Below are 26,998 nucleotides of genomic sequence, written 5' to 3' on the forward strand. Positions count from 1 at the left end.
GTTCTTTGCACAGAAAAAGCCTGCATCTTGAGTCCTCCTCCGTTGCCTTGTCCTCCCCCTGAGAGAGTCATGAATTCCAGGACCTGCGGACAGTGATGGGTGCTGTCTCTTGTTCTTTTATACGAGTGCATGGACTTTTATGCCGTCCACTGGAGAGGCACTGGAAACAGATTCTTGGAACACCTCCCATACTCTCAGTGTGACCATGGCTAATGTCTGATTGAGTGTGTGTTTGACATTCTTCAGCGCACTTAGCTAGAGCATCTGTTCTCAAAAGGTGGTCCCTGGACAGCAGCATCGGCATCCCTTGGAGCCTGGCAGTCCTTAGGCCCCTGTGTCGAACCTCCTGGATCAGAAACTCGGGGAAGCAGTCCCCCCAACCCCCGCCACCACCCCTCGCTCTGTCTGAACAAGCCATCCAGGGATCATGGTGCACGCGGAGTTTGAGAGCCACTTATTCCTCGTCCTCAACCCCTTGAGGACAAGTGTGTTAAGTCCCTGTTGTGTAGGTGAGGGAGTTCAAGCACAGCAGTGTTGAACAACTTCCCCCTGTGCTGTTTAGGCATCTGACAAGCGGCATCCATCCATCAGGGGCGCCTCCTTGCGCTCACTTGTGTGATGTGCACAGCGACCCAGTGTGGTGCCCATTTTTATCTCCATTTTATAGACATGGCCGGGAGGCCCAGGGACACGAGTGATGCTCCAAGGTCACACAGCCGTAGCTTAGCTTGGATGTTGCAGCTCAAACCATATCTCTTCACTCCGGTGGGGTTTTCCCCACAAAGCCACCCCTGCCCCGCCTCTGTTCCCTGGCCACGTGCTTCTCCCCAGATGCCCGTTCTCTGGGAGGCCAGCCTCCCCCACACAGAGGTCTCCTGCTGTCCCCTGAATGTGGGCTGACTTTTCACAGCACAGATACTGGTGCTGAAATGGGTCTCCCCTCTCTGTCCTTGCCGGCAGTCTCCCCGACAGGAGATGCTCGCACTCAGTGGTGCCTCCAGACAGTGTCCTGCAAGGAATCCCAGGCCTTCTGTGTCCTGCTTCTCCTGGTGTTGCTGGGGGCAGCGCAGCTGGGCACGGTACTGATTCCTTCTGCCAGGCTCACACCTTGCCTGCCACCCCTTAGTTTCTTCTGGATTTCTTTTGGGAGATTTTTTCCCCTGCATCCCTGTTCGAGAAACCAACCCCATGGAGACTTTTCTTGTGTGTGTTGGGGTGGGGGCAGGGGGTGCAGAACACAGAGAATGTTCTTTTTCTGGTTCTGTTGAAGGCTGACAAGCGGAGAGCTATGAATCCCAGCTGGCCCTGACTGTCAAGAGTGACGATTGCCCTGACTGAGTCACTGGAATGCCCTCTCCTCCCAGAAGCTCTCCGGCATCCTTTTGGTCCTGGTGGCGCAGGCTACCCTGGCACGCAAGGACACTGAGCTCGCCATCGCAGGAGCCTTCCCCATCCCTGACGGGATTGTCCAGGGATTGTCCGGTTAGCGGTCTTTCTCCCTCTTCACCTGACCCCGGGGGCCTGACTTGCCTTTCTGTGCTCTGAGCACAACACAGTGCCTGGCATATCAGGGATTCCAGGAACGCCCATGTCATGCCTGGATCCTCCTTCCAAGTCCTAGAAGGATCTAGGACGTCACTCACTCGGCCCCAGTTCGACTACATCATGTCTTCAGGTGCAGCTCGTGGGTGTGTGCTGAGCACCAGAATCAAGACTTGAGGGGGTGAGCGGGAAGCTCTGTGGGCTTCCTTGGGAAGAACCTATGGTCCATGTGTCTGAGAGCTTCATCAGGCTGCTTAACATTTATAAACACAGCTGACACATTCTCCAGTTTGCTCTGTCGGTGCTCTCCCGCCTCGTTTCACCTTAGGGATCAGCTTCAGGGCCACCTGGGCCTCCCTTCCAGCCACCAGGACCCATGCGAGGCTAAGGGAGGGTCACCAGAATTGGTCAGGCCCTAGAAGGAGACCAGTGGCACATTCAAAAGAGAGGAAGACCACGAAGTCAGGGCCATGGGCACGGGAGCCAGCGAGGGTGATGGAGCTCCCTGGAGGGAGTCCCTACAACCCCTGGGCCTGTAGGGTGTGAGGCAGGTAGCCTTACGGAGCCCAGGAGAGCTGAAACAATGGGAGAGGGCTTCTGAAAGGCACAGGGGATCCAACCTCTCTTTGCACCTGCCCTCAGGCCTCCCTGTGACCAAAGTCAACCAGAAACTGGAGGCAATGGGAGCCTGGTTATTCGGTCTGTAAAGGTCAGGTGCTCAGGCACGGAGCGAGTTGGAGAGGAGTGAGAGTGGGGGACGAGCAGATAAGATCATCACCCCTGTCCGAGCTTTGTGACCAGTAAAGGCAAGTGTGACATCTATATAAGATACAAGGAGGAATTCTTGATGAGTGCCCAGTGGTTGCTGAATCTGACGTTCAAACCCTTCACTCTGAGGAGAGGAATGTCCCAGTCCTTGTGACCATCAGTCGGTCATCTTTTAAGTCACTACATCGAAACCCTTGAAACCTGGGCTTCGTAGCTTCCAAACCAAGTTATCGTTGTGAGAGCATATTTGTGACTCTGCTTTCAAGGAGCGTCCGTCCCTGTCCCCTCTTCACTCTGAACCCCAGCCCCCGTCCCATTCTTGGCATTCACTCCCGTTCCCACAAAAGTTGGGACCGTCCAGAACTCCCCCAAGAGCATGTTCACGGCCCTCGGATTTTCTGCCTTCCTGGGGAAGAGGGCTTTGCCGCTATGGCTCCCCATGATGAATTTATTCATGGTGACAAGGTGTATTGGATGAAACTAAAGAGATTGGAAAATTATGTAAAGGGTTTGAAAATGTGCACGCTCGTGCTTATGTTTAATGGGACCATTTTCAAAAGCCCCTGAACCCTGAAGCCAAGACAACGTTTGATATCTCGTGTTTAAATATTTGTGGTTCCAGAGAGCCTGATTCAGCTTTTATCCATTCTCGTTCCCTTCCTGGCTGTGTCTCTTCGTGCAGGTGTCTTCTTTTTCATTTCCTTCGTGACTGAAACGGTGACAGTAGCATTTCACGTTACGGTGTTTCATCCTGAGTCTTTGAGAGAGAATATCCAGAGATAAGCCGTGGTGTCCTCGTTTTACAGGTGGAGAAATTAAGATATGCACAGTATGGTCTAATTTTATGCGAGATGAGGTCGGGTTGGGAGCTTGTGGGTCTCAGTTTCCCCGCACCCCGTCTTGCTTCTCTCTGAAAGCGGAATTCCCTCACGACAGCCCTGTGAGCTTTGGGGCAGGATAATTCTCTGTTGTGGCGGCCACCTTGTGCCTCGTAGGGGGTAGGCAGCAGCCCTGACTCTGCCTCCCCCAGGAGTGACCACCAAAAAGGACTCCAGACTTTGTCGGATGTTCCGGGCAGGGCAGGGGGGTCTCGAACGGAGAACCTTTTGGTCATCAGAGATGGTGAGTTAATTGGTCTGAGGCGGGGTTGGGGCACAGGGTGTAGTTTAAAATCTTTCAGGTGTTTCTGGTGTACTAGAAGGGTAAAGAATCTGTTCGAGTTCGAATCCCATCCACCTAAGTCTGAGTTAACTGCTGGGTGATGTGGTGGGTGGGGTGGGGAAGAAGACCTGAGAATCAGAGGTCATTGTCCTGAGAGCCTGGAGGGGAGGGACGAGGATACCAGAACTTCATTTTTCTTCCCCTCCACCCCTCCCCTGCCCTTTTTTTTTTTTTCACTTTTTACTTTAAAGTAATTCTAGACTTCTAGGAAGTTTCAAAAGCAGTGCGTAGTCAACAGAACTGAGTTTTGAACTAGCTGATTAGAATGATGGAGGTTCCAGAAGCTGTGTCCTGGGAACAAGGGCTGTGAGTGGTTTCATTAGGTATAGGGTGCTGGAGGAAACGTACCTGCCCTGCTGTCCTCCCAGGACAGAGCAGGGTAGGGTGGGTGTTAGGAGGCCGGTTTCAATTCAGACAAGGCTGTGCTTCCATAAAAGATACACCGAGAGGCATGAACCCTTCATTCATGGAGCTGTTCTGAGAGGCCAGATGACTTTCTGTATGGGATGCCCTAGAACAGGGCTTCTCGATCTTTCTTAGGTTGCTGAGCTTAGAGGGTAGCCCAGCCTGAGAGAGCCAGCCCTGCCTGGTAGCCTTGAGCGCTCGCTTGAAGAGAGATGGGTGACTTCCTGTCCTGTAATTCATGGTGCAGCTCACTGGGGTGCCAAGGGACCCTGTTTGGGAAGCTCTGCTCTAGAGACCGTCTCTGCTGTGATTGGAAGGCAGTGTGCCCAGCACCACATTCTGCTCTTGGTGTTATCCCCTGTGTACTCCATGACCTCCTGCAGGACGTGTTATGGCCCTTGGGTTACTATCAGTCCCCTCCTGCCACCACTTTCCCAGGTCGCCTGGGGCTAAAGGACGGAGCCAGGGTTCATGTCCAGAGCCTGTGCTCTTGACTGCTCAGAGGAGGTGGGCCATGAGGTTCCCTTCAGTTCTGCCAGCCTTCAGTTCTTAGAATGGTGTCCAAGCCGGGGCCCTTGTTACACACATTCACTGGTCTCTGGGCCCAGCCAGGCGCCCCTACCCTGAGACGTCTTGCGAGAACCTTTCCCAGCTTCAAGCGATTGCTTCTCAGTCTGAGATCCCTGACTGTCAGTTTTTCCTTTCAGGATGTATTTCTTTCCTCTCTCTTGTCACCATTTGTCACCGTCTCCCAGAGTGGGGGTAGGGGACTCACTGTTTGCCTGTTTGAGCCAATCGCCCGTTCTCTCGTCCCCAAAATGTAATTGCAAAGAGCCTTAATGGTTTCCAAATGATGATAGCCCCATAAACCGATTAAACAGGCCTTAATAAAACCGTCTCAAGTTATTTTCCGCAGCTGCAAACTATGCCCTTTGTTTTCTAACGATCCCCCCAAGAGATCAGGGTGATTTTTCTTTTCCACGTGGTCTGAAGCACCAGGAAGGCTCTCTTCCATCTGTCTGACCACCTGCCCTGTGTTCTTTGCTTCCCAGACAATCCACGTTGCTATCGTCTGTGCCGGGTATAACGCCAGCCGTGACGTCGTCACCTTGGTCAAGTCTGTCCTGTTCCACAGGTAAGTGCGGCCGCGGTGCTCCGTGGGCTGGTGCACGGGGCTTGAGCGCACGTCTCGTGTGTGTGATTCGTGTGTGTGACTGCGGCCTGTAGGCCCCCTTGGGGTGGGGTGCAGGAGAACAACACTTCTCATCAGTCATCAAAGCTCCTGTGAAAGTGTGATTTTTGTCTGAAACCCGGGGGAGAATTTTGTGTTAATAATGTTTAAGAGCAACAACGACTTGCTGTCCCACATTGTTGAGGACTGTAGGTCTTAGACCTAACGGGAGCTTCAGGGACGCTCCGGATTTGAGGCTTCCGTTCCTTCGCTGGCCTTCCCTTGCCTGACGGTCACCAGACCTCTCTGTATCCATGCCCCTGTGGACAGGTTGTGTGATGGACTGAACGTGTCCCCCTAAAACTGATGTGTTGCAGCCCTCGCCCCAGTAACTCAGAATGTGAACTGTATTTGGAGGTTGGCCTTTAAAGAGGTAATTCAATCAAGTTGGGGCATTATGAATGGATTGTAGTCCTGTATGACTGGTGTCCTGATACGGAGAGGGGATTGGGACAGAGCCTCACACAGAGGACACGGGGAGAAGATGCCCACCTCCAAGCCCAGGAGGGGGGCCTCAGGAGACCCTAACCCTGCCGGCACCTAATGTCAGACTTCCAGCCACCAGAGCCATAGAAACTAAGTTTCTATTGTTTAAGCACCACCCCCTGGTAGTCTGTTAGGACAGCTATAGCAAACTCATAAAGGTTGCTTACTCTAGTCCGTCGTAGCCTGTCCCACATCTTGGCATTTCTAACCATCAGAAAGTCCTGCCTTATATGAAGCCGAAATTTTCCAACCTGTAGCTAGCTGATGTCTGTGGGTCCTAGTGGATCCCCATGGAAACAGCCCTACAAAGGATGGGTTCCTTTTCCACCTGGAAGTGATTCTGCCTCTCCCAAGTCATCTCTTATCCAAGTTAAACTCCTGTCATTTGCTTCTGCTTTTTAACAGGAACTTTCTTCTGTGTTTTCACTGTTCAGCTTGATGGATATCTAGACCTGTTGGTGTATCCAGAATTGAGTTTGTAGTTCTAGCCAGTGTCTTTGGCTCTTTTCTAACATACTTACTAAGGGTTTAGATGAAGCTTATCCATGGCTGTAGCCAAGATCCAGAGAGCCCTGAGCAGTAGGAACAGTGGCAAAAAGCTCTTAGAGCTCAACGAAACAAAGATCAATGTGCAGTTACTTCCCGGGTCTAGCGGTCAGTGGCAGCAGCAGTGATGGGAGGCGTGGTGAGCCCCCGGCCGGCCGTGCAAGAAACTGACCGTTGGTTCTGCTTTCTCTCTCAGACCCCCCACCCAGCCCCTCTGTGATGCACTCAGAGGTTCTCCCTCTTCATATTGTTAATTCCATCCCTTTGTCTTTATCCCTATTGCACATGGCAATGGAGGTCTGCATGTTCTCTCTCCTCCTTTTCCTTCCAGTCCCCACAGATCCGGCCTCTAAGGCCAGGTGATATTTCAGAAAGGCACATCTGACGTCTTCAAACTTTTCATTGGCTTCTTGTCGTGGAGGGGAGAGAATCGAGCTTCTTTACCATGGCACACAGACCATCGGGACCTGCTGTCATTCTCAGCATGCTTGCTCTCTCTTCCCCTTGCTGGGGCTTTGCTCTCCAGCCAACACTGACCTGCTTCTAGCTTCCACCCTCTCCTGGGTGTGCCCTGCCTGTTTTCCCCGTGCAGCTCTGTTTGTCCATTTCTCACCTCCTCCCTCCTCTTACCCCTCCCAACTTTGCAAACTCCTTATTCTTTTAACAGAAGGCCCACCTGTACCTGTCAGTCTGGGCTAGGGCTCCCCTTCTCCCAGCCCATAATGCCCTGTGCATCTTTCTATCACGACAGTTAGTACATTGTCTTTTATTTGTTCACGTTTGTCTGTTTAGTCGAATATGGGAGTTGTGGGGACAGAAACCTTGCCTTATGTTTCTATATTCTCCATATCTTAGGGATGGACTTCACAAGTGTCCGATGCCCAGTCAATGTTTACTTGTTTAACTAGTGAATCTGGGAAGTGTCATTAATAAGTAACCTGAAGATATATTTATTCCACCAGTTAACTAATAGATCTGGGTCAGACCTGGTGCCACACTCATGCCACGCCATACTGAGTGACTTTCAGCAGGTCATTTTAACCCTTTAGACTTTAGTTCTTAGGTTATTTAACTTTTGCTGTGAATCCGTGCACCCCAGAATTTAGTAGGTTGAGGACAAAATTTATTCGCTTCGTTGTTTGTACTGAACTCACCCCGGGCGGGTCTTTTCCTGGTGCCCTGCTGTGCTGATAGTCAGCAAGCAGGCAGATCTGCTCCCCACCCAGGAGTGGGGGGATTCCCTGCCTCTACCCCTGAAACCCAGAGTGGGGAAAGGAGAGAAATGAGTAATCACCAGGTCACAGAACAGTGTCGGCTAGTGCTAGGGGCTCTCCGTTCCCTCCTCTTAGCTCTGTGTGGCTGGCATCGGGATTCAGCTGCACGTCGTAGGAGGGGATGGAAACACCGAATAAAGAATGACCAAGTGGGGCTCAACCTCACCTTCTGACTTAAAGTGAGAGGCTCTTTCTCTACTGCCATTGCCCCTGTGCTGTTTTTAAGACTCCTTGTACGGGTTCTTGTAGCCTTCATCTAATGCTTGAAACCAGGCGCTTCGTCTGCTAACACTGAATTAGATGAGTGGTTCTCAACCTTTTTGTGTTTATTTCTTGTCACCACTAAAGAACTCTGATCCCTCCTTGACTTGGTGGGGGGGGGGGATGCCCCCTTTTTAGAAAAGAATATTTGCATGATTACAGATAGTCACTTGTGCTGTTTCTCAATTATGGCAAATTTTAAAACCATAAAAACATTTGGCATTGTTGGGCATAAATAGTATCGCTGTTGCTTTAGCTACAAATCAAATAATTTCAGTAGTTGCTGAAACCCTAAGGAATCCCATGGAGCATAAACTTTTACTCCTACAGTCACTGTGTAGCGCAAAGATGTTACATTTAAAAGTAGCAGTAGATTTATAATTGGCCACTGATGGCATGCCATGCTTTCGTGGAGGCATGGGGAGTTGAGAAGAAAACAGATTCTTATTAGTATGCATTCGGAAAATTCTGCATGCCCTGTCAGGGACTACTTGATCTTGGTCCAGATGACCAGTTCAGTCCCTCCCATCCTTGAAATCTGACAAATGACCATGTCTGTGAATTGATGTGCTGGCGATCCTGACTTGAGATATCAAGACAAAAGGACTTTTGAAAGACTTTTCGCTCAGAAAGTCTGACTACAAATAGCTTCATTGGTTCTGAAACATGTTACAGGGATTAACCAATATGTGATTATAAAATGTTTTGGCAAATGAAGTACCTTTCTAATGCTAATAATAATATAATAATAGTGGTAGGGTGCTGCTTTTGGCTTTCACTGTCAATTACAGCAGTTAGATTTATTTTCCAGACAAGATTTTCAGCAACTTTTCATTTAAGGCTTGCTTTGTTACATCCAATCCTTTTTACTTCTGCAGTATACCTGGTGACAGTGGGCACGCTCTAGTTTAAAAGATCGTAAAAGAGTGATACCCAGGTGCTCTTACATACTCCTACCAGAACTGGAAATTGCCACAATCTTTTGGGAAAGAGATTTAATGGTGTCAATGCCCAAGACCTTGACCCTATATGACTATTTCAGGGACTCTGTCCTTGAAGGATAATCCAGACTATCAGAAACGCTTTTATGACATACTGTTTATCATCCTAAAAATTTGAATAATACTTAGAAAACAATAAGGCTAAATAGTGGAACAGCCTTTTTTTTTTTTTTTTAAGATTTTATTTATTTATTTGACAGAGATCGCAAGTAGGCAGAGAGGCAGGCAGAGAGAGAGGAGGAAGCAGGCTCCCTGCCGAGCAGAGCCCGATGCAGGGCTTGATCCCAGCACCCTGGGATCATGACCTGAGCCAAAGGCAGAGGCTTTAACCCACTGAGCCACCCAGGCGCCCCGGAACAGCCTTTTGTAGTAAGCCACGTTCTTGGTTTGTATGTCCTAATGCGGACAAATTATATTTTCTATTTTATGATGTAAGGGACCACGTAGTTGAAAACATATGCATGACATTATCCCACTATGTAAGCACAGGCCGTGTGAACACGGTCAAAATACCAGTGGCAGAAAAACTGGCAGAGACCGTACTTAGAAATGGAGTTCTTTGTGTTGTGTGGGGAGAAGGAGAAATAAAGGTGAACTTGTTTCTGTCTCCTCTTTACGTGTATTTTTGGTCATCTCATTGGGCAAGCTCTGCGATGAAGGAAAGGGGTAGATGAGAAAAACTAAATACAAAAATACATGTGAACGAGGGTTTACGTCATAGAAAATAGCACAGTATATGCCTGTGTCCCCTAGATGGAAGGACGTTTAAAGAAAAATTGGGGGGGCATAACTCCAACTCCCAATTGCAAATCAACTGGGAAGCATAGTTCCTCTTCAAGGAAACCGAGCTTTTAGTGAACAGAGGAAAAAATAAAATTACTTAGCAGCTAGGTGTTTACCTCCTGGGCAGGAAGGTGGGCCAGCTTGTAAAAATTTAATATTTGTTTGCGAGGATGATCTCCTTATTCTCACACTCCGCAGCCCAGTTGGCAGGAGGAAGCTGGGTGACTTCCCTTACTTTGCATATCAAGCAGCTGGGTTTTTTGATTGTTTGTTTTTTTAAACTCCACTTTTGCCCCTGAAGAACACGGAGGATAAAACAGCATATTTGTGCCTAGCATCTGCCTCTAATTGTGTTATTGCTTATTCAGGCTTCAACTTACTGAAGAAGCAGTTTCTAGATTGTGATGGGAAGAACCTAGGATTTGAATAAAACAGACAAACAGAAGTAGGCTCTGATTCTGGTCTTACGATCTGTGAGCTGGGTGACCCTAGTGACGTCTCTGTACTTTCTAGAGCTCTGGTTTGTCCCCTAACCTCTCTTAGAACCCTGCTGGACTATCATCAGAGATAATCTGTGTGAGACATTTCTCTGTTTTGTGTATTGAAGAAATACGAACCTAGCTGTCTGTTCTAAGTGTTTTTCAGATATTAATGCATTTCATGCTTCCATGACTCCATGAGGTGAGAACTATAATTATCCCCATTTTACAGACAATGAAGCTGAGAATCCATAGATTAAGTCATAGCTCAGGGTCGCAGAGAGGATGCTAGAGCTGGCTTTGTACCCAGTCTAACTTCAGAGTCTGAGCTCTCCATTGTAGAAAAAGTTACTATTTTGGGCGCCTGGGTGGCTCAGTGGGTTAAGCCTCTGCCTTCTGCTCAGGTCATGATCTCGGGGTCCTGGGATCGAGCCCCGCATCAGGCTCTCTGCTCAGCAGGGAGCCTGCTCCCCACCCCGCCCGCCTACTTGTGATCTCTGTCAAATAAATAAGTAAAGTCTTTTTTAAAAAAGTTACTATTTGAGTATTATTATTATTATTTTTATTTTGAATCATCGTTTTAGGTGACCATGTAGAGAATTGTTATCATTACTGGGATCTCTGTCATCACCCCTTCATCCTTCCGTCAAATTATGTATTTTTGAGATGCTGAGCATGAAGTAAATAGTGGTTTTAAAGGCTTGGGAGGGGGGCGCCTGGGTGGCTCAGTCGGGTGAGCCTCCGACTCTTGATCTCACCTCTGTTCTTGATCTCAGCATCATGAGTTCAAACCCTGAGGAGCCTACTTTAAATAAAATAAAGGCTTGGACATTAACGTTCTAGAAGGACTTAGGGAAAAAGTATGGAGTAAAGGAATTTGTGAGTGTGAGTTGGGTAAGTTCATTAGTATGATTGTGGTGATTATTTCACAGTGTAGACATATATAGATATACCCCCTTAGATGTTTATAATATATTTAATGTGTACCTTAAATTTATACAGTTTTTGGCAATTACACCTCAGTAAAGTTAGGGAAAAGAGAAGGTGCCGTGGGCATGTGATGTCTTTGAACAGGTAAGGAGGGCATCTATGTGATTTGGTCCTGCAGGTACATAAGACCAAAGACAACTGTTCTGTGTAGTTCAGATACCAGCGTCCCGTAGGCCATCGTGTTTGATCTTCATCCCAGTCTGGTACAGTACATGCCCTTATCCCCACAAATGGATGAGGAAACTGAGGCTCACAGAGGTTCAATAGCTTGTTCAAGGTCACAGGGGAGTCCTTGATACTCCTGGGATTCTAACCTTGGCTCTGTCAAAGCCTGGAGGCCTTTTGATTGATTGATTGATTTTTGAAAGTTGCTCTGTTCTTCCCCCATGGAAAGCTTTTCTGCTGTGATACTCACTTGTCCTTGAATCTTCCCACATTATCAGTGCCACTTGTCCTCCCTCAAACCAAGAGCTCATACCGAAAAACCCTCCTTCTGGCCGCTGTGTTTTTCTGCAGTGAGTTCTATTAAATCTCTAAGTGTAACAGATTCACTGAGCATTGGAGGTGCTGTCACAGCCTCTTTCTTTTTCTAAAATTGCAGTTCCATTGTAAACTTAATAATTAAGGATTATTTCAGCTCAGATGTCCCTGTATATTTTAATAAAAGCAGACCCTGGATTGCCCTGTAGGGGCTGTGGCACATTCCTGACAAGATAAGAAAGGAAAAGCAGGGAGAAAGCTGGGGTTTAATCATCTTTGCTCTCTGTATTACCATATTTATTGCATCCCAACCTGGAACAGGGGAGCAGTTAAGGAAACCAGAGGCAGCAGGAGCATCGCTCATTATAAGCAAAGTCTGCAGGCTCTGCCGAAGATAAAACACGCACTTGCTTCTTTCTTTGTTGTCAAAGTGTGATCTGGTCTGAATATAGACCAGACTTAATGTCTGTATTGTTCAGACCCCGGCAGGCTACGTGGGACCTGTTATATATGAAGGTGTGCTGGCCCGTTCACATAGAAGCCTTTTCTCATGGGCTTAAAGCTGCGCTCCCAAAATGCATATAATTGGTGACTGGTATAAAAGACTATTTTAGGTGTTACACAGAAATAAAATTAAATAACATCAAATCCTGTATCGAGAAAATTATCTTTTTTTTTTTTTTCGTGAACAAGAAGAAATTCTGAAGATGTTCTTATCTCTCCCCTGGTGCAGTTCAGTTGGTGTAAATATGTCCGTAACATCTGTCTCTCGCCTGCTAATCTCCCTGTGAACAAAAGAGAGTAGGTGGGAGGCTCTTGGCCTTTGGCTGATTTTGGAATCATTAAAACTATTTCTTACCTTCCTGAGTGAGGAAGTGAATTTAAAAAGAAGACTCAGAAGTCACACATGGAGGATGAAATAGCCTTGCAGTCAGTTCTGAGTTCTGAGCTATAGGACGTTTTCTCAAATGCGGGCCCGGTAGGATGTCCTTTCACATGTGGGCACAGTCAGGCTCTTTTCTGTCCTTATTAGTTGGGTTTCCCTTCCAGTAGAGGCCAGCCTTGACGGTTGCCGGCCTTCCCAACATGGCGGACCATTCGCTGTACAGCGCAGCTCCCCAGGCAACGGAGCCCAGAAACCCCTGAGCAGACTGGGTCTCTTCCGTCCCCCAAACTCACAGGCCACTTCCCAGCTCAGGCAAATGAGTGAACATTGGAATTTAATTTACATTCTATAACGTTCACTCTTCAAATGTGTATAGTCTGTTGGTTTTTAGTATTTGCAGACTTGCCCAACCCTCTCGGCTCCCTGATATTAGACCGTTTTCATCACCTCACAAAGAACCCCACTGTATCCGTGAGGAGTCGCTCCCTGTTTCCTCTTTCTTCCATCCTCTGACAGCCTCCCTCATCTTTCTGTTCCTGTAGATTTGATTATTCGGGACATTTCATATAATGGAGTCTTATACAATTTAGTCTTTCATGATGGCTTCTTTCGCCGGGCACCATGTTTTCAAGGTCCATCTGCTTCATGGCAGGTGGCGGTGTTTCATTTATTTGTGTCACCGGTAATACTCCCAGCGCCTGGCTTGACTGCGTTTTGTTTATCTACTCATCATGTGGTGGTCACTGGGGTTGTTTCCATTTCTCGGAAGTTACGGATAATGCTCCTGTGAAGGTTTGGGAGCAAGCTTTGCTGTCCACCTAGGAATGGGACTCCCGAGGAGCTCAACAGTGGTAACTTTTTTTACGCTCAATTTTGGAAGAAACCCCCAGGACCAGTTTCCAAAGCAGCTGCACCATCTTTCAATTGCACAAGCAACAAGCGAGGGCTCCAGTCTCCCCGCATCCTCACCAACACTTGTTGTTGTCTTAGTTTAGCCACTCAGTGGCTATGAAATGCTCCTTTGTGGTTCTGATTGACATTTCCTTGTGTCTGATGTTGCTGGGCATCTTCTCTTGTACTTACTGGCCGTCTGTATATCCTCTTTGAGAAATGGCTGTTCACATCCTTTGCTTAGTTTTCTTTTCTTTTTTTTTAAAGATGTATTTATTTTAGAGTAAGAGCTGTGCAAGTGGGGGGAAGAGAACCATCAAGTTGAACCCACTGATCGTGGAGCCCAGTGTGGAGCTCAATTTCACAATCTGTGAGATCGTGACATGAGCTGAAGCCAAGGGTCAGATGCTTAACTGACTGAGCCACCCAGGAGCCCTGCCTTTGCTCAGTTTTTAATCAGCTTATTTGTCTTTTTATTGTTTGAATTGTAAAAGATCTTTATGTATTAAGGTTACAGGTCTCTTATCAGATAAATCCTTTGCAGATATTTTCTCCGATTCTGAGGCTATCTTTTCTGTTTTCTTGATGGTATCCTTTGAAACACAAACTTTTTTTTTTTTTTAAGATTTTATTTATTTATTTGACAGACCGAGATCACAAGTAGGCAGAGAGGCAGGCAGGGGGGGTGGGGAAGCAGGCTCCCCACTGAGCAGAGATTCCCAACATGGGGCTGGATCCCAGGACCCTGACATCATGACCTGAGCCGAAGGCAGAGGCTTTAACCCACTGAGCCACCCAGGCGCCCCCAAACACAAACGTTTTTAATTTTGACGAAAACCAGTGTAATTTTCTTTGGTGGTTTGTGCTTTGGGTTTTGTGCCTAAGAGACCATCGCCCAACCCAATGCTAAAAGGTTTACTCCCACATTTTACCAAAGTGCCTTTTCTCGTAACACCAGGTAACTGTGTCAGACAGGATATTGGGATCTCCTTTATAATTATTAACTTGTCTGTTTATTTATTCTTTTAATAAATAATTACTGGGTGGTTATATCTACAAGGGACTAGTAAAAGTCCGGGGATAAGGTTATTCACAAAACACGATTCCAGTGCCAAGACTCCATCTAGCAGGGAACAGAGACGTGAACGGTCAGTAGATGATAGCATTCACCTGTGTTTTGAGCCCGGAAATCTGTGGGAGGCACAAGGAAGGGCATGTGACCCAGTGCAATGGTTTCCTCAGCACCATGGTGTCTAAATTGACCAGGGAAGACTGGATACAGTTAGCAAGGCAATGTGAAGGTGGTCATGCTCCAGAGAGAGACAGAACGCAAACAAGCCTGCAGGAAAACTTGATTAATCTCTGACATTGCACCCATGGTTCGGCACTGGCCAAGCACTGGGGTTGTAGAGAGAGAAAACAAGAGGACAGGTGCATTGTCAAAGTAGCGAATCGCTGTCCTACACAGGTCACATTCTAGCAGCGGGCAGGAGATAGAACTTCAGATGAATTATAGAGATTTCCAATACTAAGAAGTGCTAAGAAGAACCAAACAGGACAGCGCCATGGGGGAGCTATGGGGAGGGCACTTTGCATGGAGTGGCCATGGAGGGCCTCCCTGAGGAAATGGCACTTTATTCCTCAGGAAGGAGAAGAGTTTGGTCACATGCAGGTCTGGGGAAGAGAACGTTGGAGTGCGCGTTTGAGGAGGGAAGAGGAAGACGTGAGCTTGGAGAGGTGGACAGGATGAGATTATCAAAGATCCTGTTAGCTCCATGAAGGAGGCTGGACTTTACCCATCGTACATTGAGCAGGGGATTGTGTGATCATTTTGGAGGGAGTTCAGGGCTCACAGGACAGAGGATCTGTTGGCGGAAGCCAGCTCAGAGACAGGGGGAGAAGGGGTGAATATATTCATGAGATCTCACCGGAAAGCAGATACACTTGTCGTGCTAGCATTTATTAAGTCCATATTCCTTGTGGGTCACCGTTCCAAATGCTTCATACATTTTAACTCAGTCTGATTGTAACAATCCCATTTTACAGATTCTGAAACTGAGACTCCAGAACTAACATGCTTTCCCAATGTCATATCGTTAGTTTGTGACGAACCAGGAGAAGCAGCAGCCAGGCATTTGGCTTCAGAGACCTGGCTTGTGCTCACCTGACTAAGCAGCCTCTCAGGGCGTGGGATTAATTAGCTGTGTGGGAGCCCTGGTTGTGCTCCTGTTTCTAGCTCGTGAGGCTGGACGGACGGTGTGCCCTTAACCTTGGCAGGGAATTCGGGAGGACGGACATGTGTCCGGAGCCCCTGTTTATTATGCCTGAGGTGGTTTTAGGGGGCTGGGCTACACCAGTGGATGACAGACCAATGTCTGTCCCCATGGCGTTTACATTCTTGAGGAGAGACAGGTTACTAACCACCCTGCAAATTCTTAGTCACCTGGGGTTAGGAGAGTCTTAAGTAGGCCATTTTGATTCTCAGTGGCCCGTGGGCACGAGGCTACGACCATCCCGTTGGTGGTTGGATTTCTAGATCAAAACTTGAGGGGAACATTCTGGTTTACACAGAAACTTGAAGCAAAGTAGTCTGGGCAGTGTTTTCCGGTGCTTTTATTGTGGGTCCGAGAGGGGTGGTTGACAGGACCCACATTCTCATGATGGTGCCCAAAGTGGAGGTTAGCAGAGCTGTTCTGGGCATTCTGCCTCACGGCAGTGAGATCAAGCTGCAGTGGGTTGGTGAGATTGTCCACGACGTGGCAGGGTCTCTGGTCCCCTGTGCCGGGGGTCTGGTGTGTCCGCTGATCGAGCATTTTCCTATTCTTCTGATGAGGCACACGGACTCCTTTGACAAAGCAAACAGCTAGTTTTTCCCTAAAGATGAGCTAAGCGTCTCTCTGGATGCTCCATTCTGGGGAGATGCTTGAAATAGACCAGAGCAAGGGCTTGTAAGGGGAAAGCCTCATACACATGCTGGCAGCATCCTCCTCCATGGGCCTTTTCCTCTTTCCATGCTGGTCCATCTTCTGCTCTGTAGTTAGATGAACATCCCAAATTACAACTTTGATCTCCTTCCTGCTTAGCACCCAAATCTTATCTGGCTCTCTTTTTCTTAGATAATGAAAGTCCTGCATCTTAAGAAGTCACTCACTCTGGCCCTGCCTGCTGTTAGGACTTTGACTTTGTCTTTTTATTCTCCTGATTCCTGGCATGCAGTAGGTGTCCAATAAATGTTCCTGTATGATCCACCCAAAGAAGACTGCTGTTCTTCTTAGACATGCTGTGTACTTTCCTGCCTCTGTTCCTTCCCTTCTTCCGTCACATCCTGCACGATGCCTTCCTCCATCCTCCCATCTCCTCTCATCCAAGGGTCTGGTTTAATTGCCACGTAGTCTGTGCAGACATCCTAGACTCTCCAGTGTCGAGAAGTCACCTCTTGCACCCCTGTAACTTTGTGCATGTCCTTGCAGAGCCGTCCTGTATAGTTGTGCAGGTTGCTCACAATCCAACTCTAGGGGTACCCTTCACTTACTGTCCATATCAGTCTGTTTAGATGGCTCTCCGGGAGGTGTGCCATTCCGAAACTTTGCAGTCACGTGAGGTGGCCCAGTATTAGGGCACACCCGTGTTCCAGTGTTTGTGTAGTTATTTGCATTCTCTCCGTGTTTCTGCCAGATTGATAGCTGCACCGAGAGAGGAGAATGCCAGCTCCTGCGTCACCTAAACCCCTCTTCTGCCTTTCATGTACTTACTGCTTCATAGCTCTTTGTTGCATGTTTCTTCATTCAACGCTTTTTTTTTTTTTTTTTGGTTTATGGATGGAGGAACTAATTGAAATTACTTCATTTGAAGCGTAATGCAAAGCAGTCGAGAAAATCGGTTTCCTAAGTTAGCACTGACAATGGTTATCCTGGTCTGCTTGGGCTGCTATAACAAAACACCTCAACTGGGGGGCCTCATAGACCACAGAAACCTACTCCTCACAGTCCCGGAGGCTGGGAAGTCCGGGATCATGACATCAGCGTGGTCTGATGAGGGGGGAAAGGGGGGACTGCTTTGTGGTTACAGACTGCCAGCTTCTCTCTGTGTCCTTCTATGATGGAGGGAGGGTGGGAGCTCTCTAGAGAAAAGAGCCTCTTTTCTAAGGACACCGATCCCTTTCAGGAGACTTCCACCTTCACAATCTAATCACCTCCCAGAGACCCCACTTCCTGATACCATCACCTGAGGGGTTAGGATTTGATCTATGAATTTGAGGGGGGACAGGGCATGGATGTTCAGACCACACCGGTGGTTCCCATACATTAAAATCTTACACACCAGGCACTTCATGTTGCCTCACAGAATCCTTACCGTGCAGTACTGTTTACCTCCTGTTAATGTTCCTGATCTGAAGATCAATAAATTGAGGCCTCGGAAGATGAGTTAGCTGCTTGTGATCACTCAGTCAGTAGTTACGCAGCCAGAGCTCCAACCCAGACGTTCTGGAGCACGGAGCCCCCCGCTCTGCACCACTGATGCAGAGAACTGTGACATTAATGGGGGCCTAGAAGGAGGGGCTTTGACCTCCTTTCCCTGTTGCACAAGTGTTTCTTGAGCACCTGTTACCTGTCAGGCTCTCTTCTGGGCACCAGGGATGGAGGTGAAAACATGGTTTCTGTCCTCAGAGACCTCACAGTAGAGACAAGGAGCCGCATGTTTGAAAACGTATCATGGTGTCGTGCTACAAATGGTAGGCGGGTGTGGGGACGCCTGGGTGGCTCAGTGTTGGACTCTTGATCTCAGCTCAGGTTGTGAGTTCAAGCCCCACACTGAGCTCCAGGCTGGGTGTGGAGCCTACTTTAAAAGAGAGAGAGAGAGAGAAAGAAAGAAAAGAAAGGGTAGGCATGTTTTTCAAAGGAGATGCCAAGTTAGCAGGAAAAAGGGGCCAGGATGAGCTCAAAGAAGGTGTCTGGGAGGAGCTAACTTGAAAAGAGAAGTCTGAAGGATGAACAGGAATCATGCGAACTCTATGTTAGGGGGTGAGTATCGTCTGGAGAGCAAGCACACAGGAAGTCAGAGACACATGGACAGCGTGATCGTGCTGGAACAAATAAACGTAGCTTGGTCTGTTTGGTATTGTCACTCTGTGTCTAAAATTATGCATTCCTCCATTGTGGATAGAAATGCAAATTGGCAGTTATAAAGGCTTTCCTTGGTCCATTCTCAATGCGTAAGACTCCACTGTGGCTCCTGTGGGGGGTGGGGAGGCTTCATGGTATCAATTCCGGGGCCAGAGGCCAGGGACTCTGACCAGCTGCCTTTCACTAACCCTTCAGGTAAGTCACTGGCTGATGAGTGCACGACCACTAATCATCACTCAGGCCAACTGGTAGCTTCTTACAGGGAGGCTTCTAATAGGGCTTCCAAGGGACCTGTGCGCCTTCCCTTGACTAGAGGTCGCTTAATGGGGGAATTTGCAGTGTTCAGGCATTGGGTTCCATGGGGAAATCCTGCAGTCCTGACTGTGTCTTCTATTTATTTATCCTGTTTCTCACCCTTGAGCACCTGTCACGTGTATGGCGGGTTACCTTGGATGCTAATTGCCCTCAGGTCTAGACTCATCCACTCAGCTCTGCCTGGCTTTGCCACCCTCACCTTAAACTTGGTGCTTCCAATCCCAAACCCCTCATCTTCCTCCATCGTGCTGCTTTTCCTCTCGCCTCCCCTCTCCTAGAGACATCACCACCAACCCAGGAGCCGCAGTGTCCCCTTCTGCTTCTTCTGCTTCATTTTCCCCCTTATCTAAGAGCTCTTTTCCTGAAATCCCTCTAGGTTGTTCTTCCTCCAACATGGCCTTCGATCAGATCCTCATTTCACATTCGGCGAGTCTCATCTTCCACATGATGTGTGCACCTCTGTTCCTCTATCTGTCCGCTGTCCATCCCTCATCCATCCATTCGGTCCTTTTATCGAACTCCTCCTGCATTCTAGGCACAGAGCTAGATTACGAGGTGATACCCTGGAGCATGACTGGCGTGGTCCTTGACCTCCCTGAGCTCACAGTTAAGTGTGGATCTAGACAGGACAACAAGCGATCAAAACTGACGGGTGGGTCCATGATACTGAGATGACCCTCTGTTAGGAAGGGCCCCTGAGCCAGGCACGGGTAGTCAGGGAAGGACTCTAGGGAAAAACGATGGCAGATCTCAGAACTGAGAGCTGAATAAGAGATAGATGCCGGCTGCAGAGTGTGAAGGGTGGGAGGAGAGGGGGGCTGGGTCATGAGATTTGTGAGGGCAGCGATGGTTATCTTACCTTGTTCCTGGTATCCTGTTCATCTCCCAGCAAGTAGTAGGTGCTCAATAAGTCCTTATCAAATGAGCAAATGCAAGGTCTCTTATAGAGCAAATTGAAGATGTGAAGTCTCAGGTGAAGAGTGGGCGTGGGAAGCCGAAAGAGGGTCTGTGTCTCTAGAACAGGGCTGGGTAGAGGCTCAGGAGGCTGAAAGCTAAGAGGTGAGTCACGTTGCTCCCCACGCCTCACTGATGAAGTCAGGACTGTTTACTTGGGTGTTGCTGCTTTCTGCACTCTCTCCTCGCCTCCTCCTCTGCTCTGACCCTAGAGTCCCAGCTAACCACTTCTCCCCACACGCTCCCGGCACGCCGTGGGCTCAGGCTGTAGTCTCCCATTACTCTCCTTGCATTATGTCCCCTCCCCCTTTGCTTCCTATCAAATTCCTGTATCTTTTAAGACACAGCTTCCCCAGCTCCTCCACGTCCTCCTGACCCAGTCAGAATTAACCCCCTTTTTTTCCTTTACTCCCAAAGAGCATTGTGTTGCGTTGTGATTGTTATCAACATTATGTTGATAACATAAAGTTATGTGTTTATATCACACTGTGGATCCTCTGTCCCTCTAACGAGCATGAGCTCCCTAAGGTCATGAGAACCAGGTCATTTGCATCTCTAGATTTCCCAAAGACACCATTTGTGATATTACAGTTGATGCTATTATTTCTGCTGGCTCGGTAGTATATATCATAGAAGAAGGCATATCTGCTATTTATGGTCCTGTGTTCATTTTTGATAGGCATTATATATTAAACTTATCTAATTGACACGGTAGCCTGATAAAGAGATTTTTCTCAACATTTTGCAGAATGAAGCAGTAGCAGTGGGAGGGAGAAATGACATGTCCCAAATCCCCACTAATAAATGCCACAACTGGGATTTGAGTCCATTTCCATTCGATTCCAGAAGCTTTGCCCTGGTGTAATGCTGCCTGATACTTTGGGTGCTCCCCCAGTAACGGCTGGTTGAGGTGAATGAATAAAAGCTATAGGAATATTCAAAGTGAGAGCAAGCTGGTGTTCAGTGATGGGGGGTCCCCAGTGATGCCATCTTGGGTGCCTGGGTTTCTTAGGAGAAGAACAAGTAGAAAACAGAACTCAGTACCATGCTGTAGGAGAAGTATCTTGTCTGTTGCATTCAGCTGGCCTGAGGACTTAATTCTCTGTCCATGTGCTCCTGAAACTAATGCCCAAACGTGTAGGTGGTAGAAATAAAGGGTTGGTCACGTTGTTTCATAGGCTCTGTTGAAGGTTTTTAGAGACACAAATATGCTAGTACCAGGTTTGGTGGTTGGCTTGAATGGAGTGTTACCAATGATTTGACCCTGTCTGAAATCCTCTGGTGGGGTGAGATGCCTGCTCTCCTTTTCAGTTTTGGCATCCCAGTTACCACAAGCCTTGGGTCGGTAATGTGCCTGATGTCCTTTCACAGATGCTCTTAGAAACTGACCACGTGTTACAAATTGGTAAGAATGTGGGTTTGCAGCTGGAACTCCCTCGCTTGTCCCTCCTGACTCCTCTTCCCCCCACTTCTCACAGGCGGAACCCCCTGCATTTCCACCTCATTGCCGATTCCATCGCGGAGCAGATCCTGGCGACGCTCTTCCAGACCTGGATGGTGCCTGCCGTGCGCGTGGACTTCTACAATGCCGATGAGCTCAAGGTACGGGCAGCGAGGTTGCCTCCCCGAGCTCCTCGAGCTGGACACTTTCTTGGCTGTGGTCCTGTAGACTGGAAGTGGCAGAAATCTCAGCTTTCAGCTGAGAATGGCCAGGCCGTTTGCCACCCAGATCTGATGTTACTCTGGAAAGCATCCCAGGGGCCACTTCTCAGGACAGAATGCATGCTGGTCTGGGCGGTTCTGGCCACCAAGGCTTTCTTTAGAGGGGGAGGCCATTGGCCTGGTATGCATCTGAAAGAGGTCTGCAGTGGCTCTCCTACCCAGGGAGCTCAGTGCTGAATTCAGAGTCAGAGAGGCCTGGGTTTTAATTTGTTGTATTGTCATTTACTCATCATAAGATACAAAGTAGTTAATCTACACCTTTGTTGTATCTTTTTTCTCATCAGTAAACAGGTGATTATAATACCAACCTCACGGGATAATGAGCAGGCAGAAGTGAGAGGATATATGTGAATGTGCTTTAAAAGATTATACTGAGTAAATACTAAACATTGTTTTGGAGTAGAAGGTTTCACCGAATGAGACTCATTTGATCATGCCATTTCCTCGCCTCAAATCCATCTGTAGTGCCACATTGCCTGGATCAGGGTTGAGATTCATAGTCTCAAGAAGTCCTGCTTCTGGTTCTTGACTCTTCTTCCCATCTCATCTGGGTCCTTCCTGGAAATTCATTCTGTTACTGAGCCCTAGGAAACCACCTCTGGTCTCTGCTCGCTCTCTCCTCCGTTTGAGGCTTTGCTTATGCTGTTCCTTCTAGCTAACACACCCTTCCACCTACTCTGTCACCGCTCCTATTCAAGGACTCTGCTGCATTGCACTCCCTCTGAGAACCTCCCTGACCTCTCCAGGAAAGAGGAGATCTTTTTCTGTCTACTGCTTTAGTTTAGAACCTTTTTTAATGGGAGAGGGGGCAGGGAGCACGTCTCGCTCCTCTGATTTCTGGTGCACAGTTGGTCCCCTGTAATGCTTATGGATTTAACAAACGGCTGTTGTTAGAGGAACATGTAACTTTGCAGAAATATGTTGATGCTGTATCTCCAATCACCTTGGGAAGGACTAAACACCTAGGCATGAGGCTGATTCTAGCAAATTGCTTGTTCCAAATCTCATAAAACCATTATCTTTTCATTTCAGAGCCATAACATTTTAAATAGATCACAGAGATGCCGGCCGGAGTTTCTGATTTTCCCATATTTCAGACTCTGAGGTTGATCGAGATGTTCAGAATTTAGCATTTGGGGATTGTCGTGGTAATTTGTGTGCCATTCCAATCTATTCTGAGCTAAAATTGATTAACACTCTTAAAAGGGAAAAACAAAATTTAGCAAATTGCTACACTAATTAAGGTGAAAGCAAGCCTCTCTGTCTCCCAGGGTCTCAGCGCCAACACAGTGGGGAAAAGCAACGGGAAGGGGAGGCGCAGCGCCCGGCACGTGGGACCTTTCTGCCTCCTTCCTCACTCTCCTTTTTTGGGCAATCCTGTGTCCTGCCCCTTGCACGCCTGCAGCCTCTACTTTTTTAAGAAAACACAGAAGTGGCTCAGCAGAACCCCAAGTTCACTTCCTGGCTTGCCATCGAGGAGCCATCTGATCTAGGCTCTGAGGCTTTGCTCCAACATGTGTTCAGTGGGTGACATGGTGACAGCCACCAAGGCAGGCACTAAACTGAGTAACTCCCGCGAAGGCCCAGCAGCATCTGAAAGGCAGCAGGTCTTTGAAAATGCCCCACTCCCCTTCGTAGCCAAGGCAACATAGGATTAAAATGCTCTTAGGGCGCCTTGGTGGCTCAGTTGGTGAAGCGTCTGCCTTCAGCTCAGGTTGTGATCTCGGGGTCCTGGGATCGGGCCCTGTAATTAGGCTCCCTGCTCAGTGGGGAGCCTGCTTCTCCCTCTACCCCTGCTTGTGTGCATGCATTCTCTCTCTCTTTCTTTCTCTCTCTCTCTCTCTCTCTCTCTCTAATCAATCAATCAGTCCATCATCAGACTTTTAAAAAATGCTCTTGAAATCCACGCACAGTGGGAGACTGAAGGAGGAAGGCACCCAGGGCTATAATCTGCTCCAGGGCACCCTAGGTCTTCCCTTGAGGTCTTGGCCGACACAGGGGGCAGGGGGATGGGTGCTCCGACTCTCACATGCCTGCTTTCATCCGGGAGGACCAGCTGTTCGTTTATTTTATGTCCTGGACTTTTATCGATTCAAATGGGAGATTTCATGGCTTAAAAAACAAGAAAAAATACAATCAGATGTGTTCTAAAGGATATTGTCTCCAGGGTCCCATCCTCTAATGTGACCTTTGCTACTGACCACCCCCTTCAAGGTCCCGAACACCTGCATCTCATTTCCCTACCAGTGAAACGCCCGTATCACGCCATCCTGTGTCCCTTGAGACTCTCCTCAGAATCCTGTAAGGACAATGAGTAGGAACGCATTTTGTAAACGCGATGTTGCCCTACTTGACGGTCACAGCAGTGATGACTGATACAGAATCCAGCTGTGCAAACCCCAAACCACGATCCGCCCAGCCACCACAGCCAGAGCCTCTCCTGGTTGTATCCCTGCCATCTTCCTGCTGAGTGGTACTCCAGAACCGAGACTTCCTCCCCCCACATCCGTCCATCCCACGTCCCAGCTGCCCTCCAGCTCCCCTGCCACCATCCCTCTCTAAGCGGTTGTGACCTCTCCCCAACAGGTTTTGTCCAGATGAGCCTTTTCCCCTCTGCTCATTCATCCCCCAGATGGATTCCCTGTGGGCAGCATGCGTAGGCTTCCCCAAAGGCATGCCCCGCCCTGCCATCCCCCTTTCCTGTGCATAAAACCCCTCCGTGGTTTCCCCTGCTCCCGTTAGAGACCACGGCCCTGAGTGGCATTTTCTTGTGCTTTCTGGCTCCTGCCTCCCTTGGCTTCATCTTCTGCCTGCGTGTGCTGTTACTCACACACTAGATGTCTCCTCCGCTCTGCCCACTTCCCCCCCTTCCTCCCCACTCCCAGGGGGCTGCTGGTCTCGTCAACTCTGTTCCCCAGTTGGCTTCCTCTTCCCCATGGCTAGGTAATTCCATGTTCTTTTGCTTAAGCCACACTTACTCTGAGAAACCTTCTGTGCATCCGCTGTCTCGTGGGGGATCCTTTGTTGTGCGTTCGCCTAGGATCACGCACCTTTCCTCAGTGACCTCAGCGCCGGGTGTGATCTTTCATGCCCTTGTGGAATACGCTGGTACCTGTCCTTCCCTCCCCTAGATCGTCGGCTCCAGGAGGGCCGAGAGAGATCTGCTTTTTATCCCTGTTGTATCTTTAGTGCCTAGCGTGATGCCTGGCCCATGAAAATATTTGCAAAATGATGATCGACGATAAACCCAGAGCTGGTCCCTAAGAGTAATAATAAAGCCATTAGGAAGGGGTTTCTTGATCACTGTCAGGCCTCACCACGTTCCTGAGGCCCGTTGTGCCTTGGGGCACAGGCAGACGGCCAGCTAGCTGTCTACCAGTGACCCTGCAGGGGCATAAATAAAGCAGCTCCATCTGTGCTACCCCGTGGAAAGTCCCAGGAGCAGCCCTGGGACAGGTGAGCATCTTTCCGTGAATGCATCAGAACACCATCCATTCGCTGACGTTAGCAAAGGAGGAGGAACAGGAGAGGAAAGGGCTCGTGCTGGGTTCTGTGGTTGCGTTCAGGAAGCGTGTCCGATGGTACCCTCGGCAGACACACACGAGGGCCTCCCCGCACTGGGCGCCGAGAAATCACTTTGTACGGCCGTTGGAAAGGGCATTTCTTAGAAACACGCCTGGGGGCCCCCTGTTGTATCTGTTAGTGCTGGAGAATGGGCTGAGAGAGGTGAGGAAGTTTACGAGGGGTTGCTGCATGATTAAAAATGAGCCATGGGAAGTCCGCAGCGGACTGGTGTGCTTCTCTCGGCAATGACCAATTAGTGTAGATTTGCAAATAGCGATACTCAGCTAGCTGGTCTCTGCGGCCTGTGAAAGGCTCGTTGGTCTTCCTGATGTTTGCAGGGCCCATTCGTTTCTGGCCTCCAAGTCCCCATATCAACAGGCTACCAGGACAGAGAGGGGCTTTGTGCCCCGAACTCTACTGAAGACGTGTAGCTCCCGTCAGCAGGCAGAGAGGGGGACCCGGAGAAGGGGGGACTTCTTCTCATGGGGAGCTTTGTAGACGGCGGCATGCTGTTCCTCCCCACTGACGACAACCCTCTGGGGTGGGCTGAGAAGTTCTATTACCTCCGTCTCACAGATAATTTATAAATTGAAGCATGGAGTTGAAGAGTATTTGCCTAAGATCAGGCAGCTCATAAACGCCAAGGCTTCTATTTAACTTTTCCCTCTCCCAGTGAAAGGCTGTGAGATATGGGGTTGTGTAATTCAGGAGCCCCAGCGAGGTGGAGCAGATCTGGAGGGAAGGAGAGAGGCCTACGCTGCAGCCACTGTGGGACCGGGACCAGACGGCCCCTGTTGAGCTGGGCTTGAACTCAGAATTCCTGCTTTCCGGGCCTCTAGACCCCATTAAGCTGCAGCGTAACGTGGGTTATTTATGGGGCACCTTGCTTCCTGGGTTTTACATGCTGCTTTTCTAGAATGCTCACAGCTCTGTGGGGGCAGGTGCTACTGTTATCCCCACCCTGCAGATACGGAGCCTAAGGCTTGAGGAGGTTCGTTAATCCCAAGTGATGTATATACCTCGTACATGGCAAAGCCGGAATGAAAACCCAGAACTACCTGGCTTCATAATCCGGGCTCTCGTACGTTAAATTTCCCTCACTGTGGCCTGCTTTTCCTATTTTTTTTTTCCTAGAGATTTATTTATTGATTGGAGAGAGCATGCAGGCATGAGCAGAGGGAGAGAGAGAATCTCCAGCAGGCTCCCCACTGAGCACAGAGCCTGATGCAGGGCTCAGTCCCAGGACCCCGAGATCACGACCTGAGCCAAAAACCGAGAGTCAGAAGCCCAACTGACTGAGCCACCCAGGCGCCCCTATGGCCTGCTTTTAGGCTGGGACACCGTAATTGCGTCTAGACCAGGGTCCTCTAAGCCCCCATTCCCTGGTCGTTGCTGAAGAACAAATGCGTTAAGCATGACCCTTCATTCAAGGCCCACTGGGGATGGAGCTTCCCGCTGTAGATAAAAGATGCTTGCGCTCAGCGTTGCTGAGGTTCGGGACGGCCTCATCACTTCCACCTGAGGGTCGTTTTCCAAACGAAACAGGCGCTCTCTGGACAGTTTGCCTCGAATCAGCAATACCCACCCTGTCCGTTTTCAGGCTACACCCTGCATCCCAGCCAGCTTTTGATGTTGCCCCAGTGGGCCCAGAAAGTGACCCCCGTGCTGTCAGCTGGAGTGAGGCTGATTCCAAGCTTGTGACGGGAGACGGCTGGGGCAGGGGCTGTTTCATGACTCCCCTGTCCCGCTAGGGTGTCCTAATTTATCTGCTTTTCTCTCAGACCTGATGCTGCTCGTTACCAGCATCAGAAAGGTTATGAAGTGAGATTCAGGGCTATGGCTACAGAAAATATTAATGGCCGACTCTAAAAATTGGCTTCCCACTCCTACTCCGTTGCTTTTGTGCCGGTCTCTGTGGAGTATTGCAGACGCTCTCTTTAGATGCCCGCCGTCCTTCTGCACCCTGCTGTCCTTTGGGAGACATACTTCTATTGTTCCTCTCACGAGGGGGCTGGATAAAGGTAGCAACCTACCCTGTTTCCCAGGGGGATGTCCTTCCTAAATGGTGGACATTTT

General features: G+C 48.9%; 1 protein-coding gene across 4 annotated transcripts in view; it reads left to right on the forward strand.

Moving 5' to 3' along the window:
• The window catches only part of LARGE1 (LARGE xylosyl- and glucuronyltransferase 1), a 543,992-nt gene that overhangs the window by 260,337 nt on the left and 256,657 nt on the right, over positions 1–26,998 (forward strand). For all 4 annotated transcript variants that reach the window (XM_080810745.1, XM_080810744.1, XM_080810746.1 and 1 more), the window contains exons 4-5: positions 4,989–5,071; positions 21,115–21,238. In XM_080810745.1, the coding sequence (XP_080666871.1) occupies positions 4,989–5,071; positions 21,115–21,238 (207 nt within the window). The remainder of the gene's footprint in view (positions 1–4,988; positions 5,072–21,114; positions 21,239–26,998) is intronic.

The sequence above is a fragment of the Martes martes genome (genome assembly GCF_963455335.1).
Source record: "Martes martes genome assembly, chromosome: 8".
NCBI lineage: Eukaryota > Metazoa > Chordata > Mammalia > Carnivora > Mustelidae > Martes > Martes martes.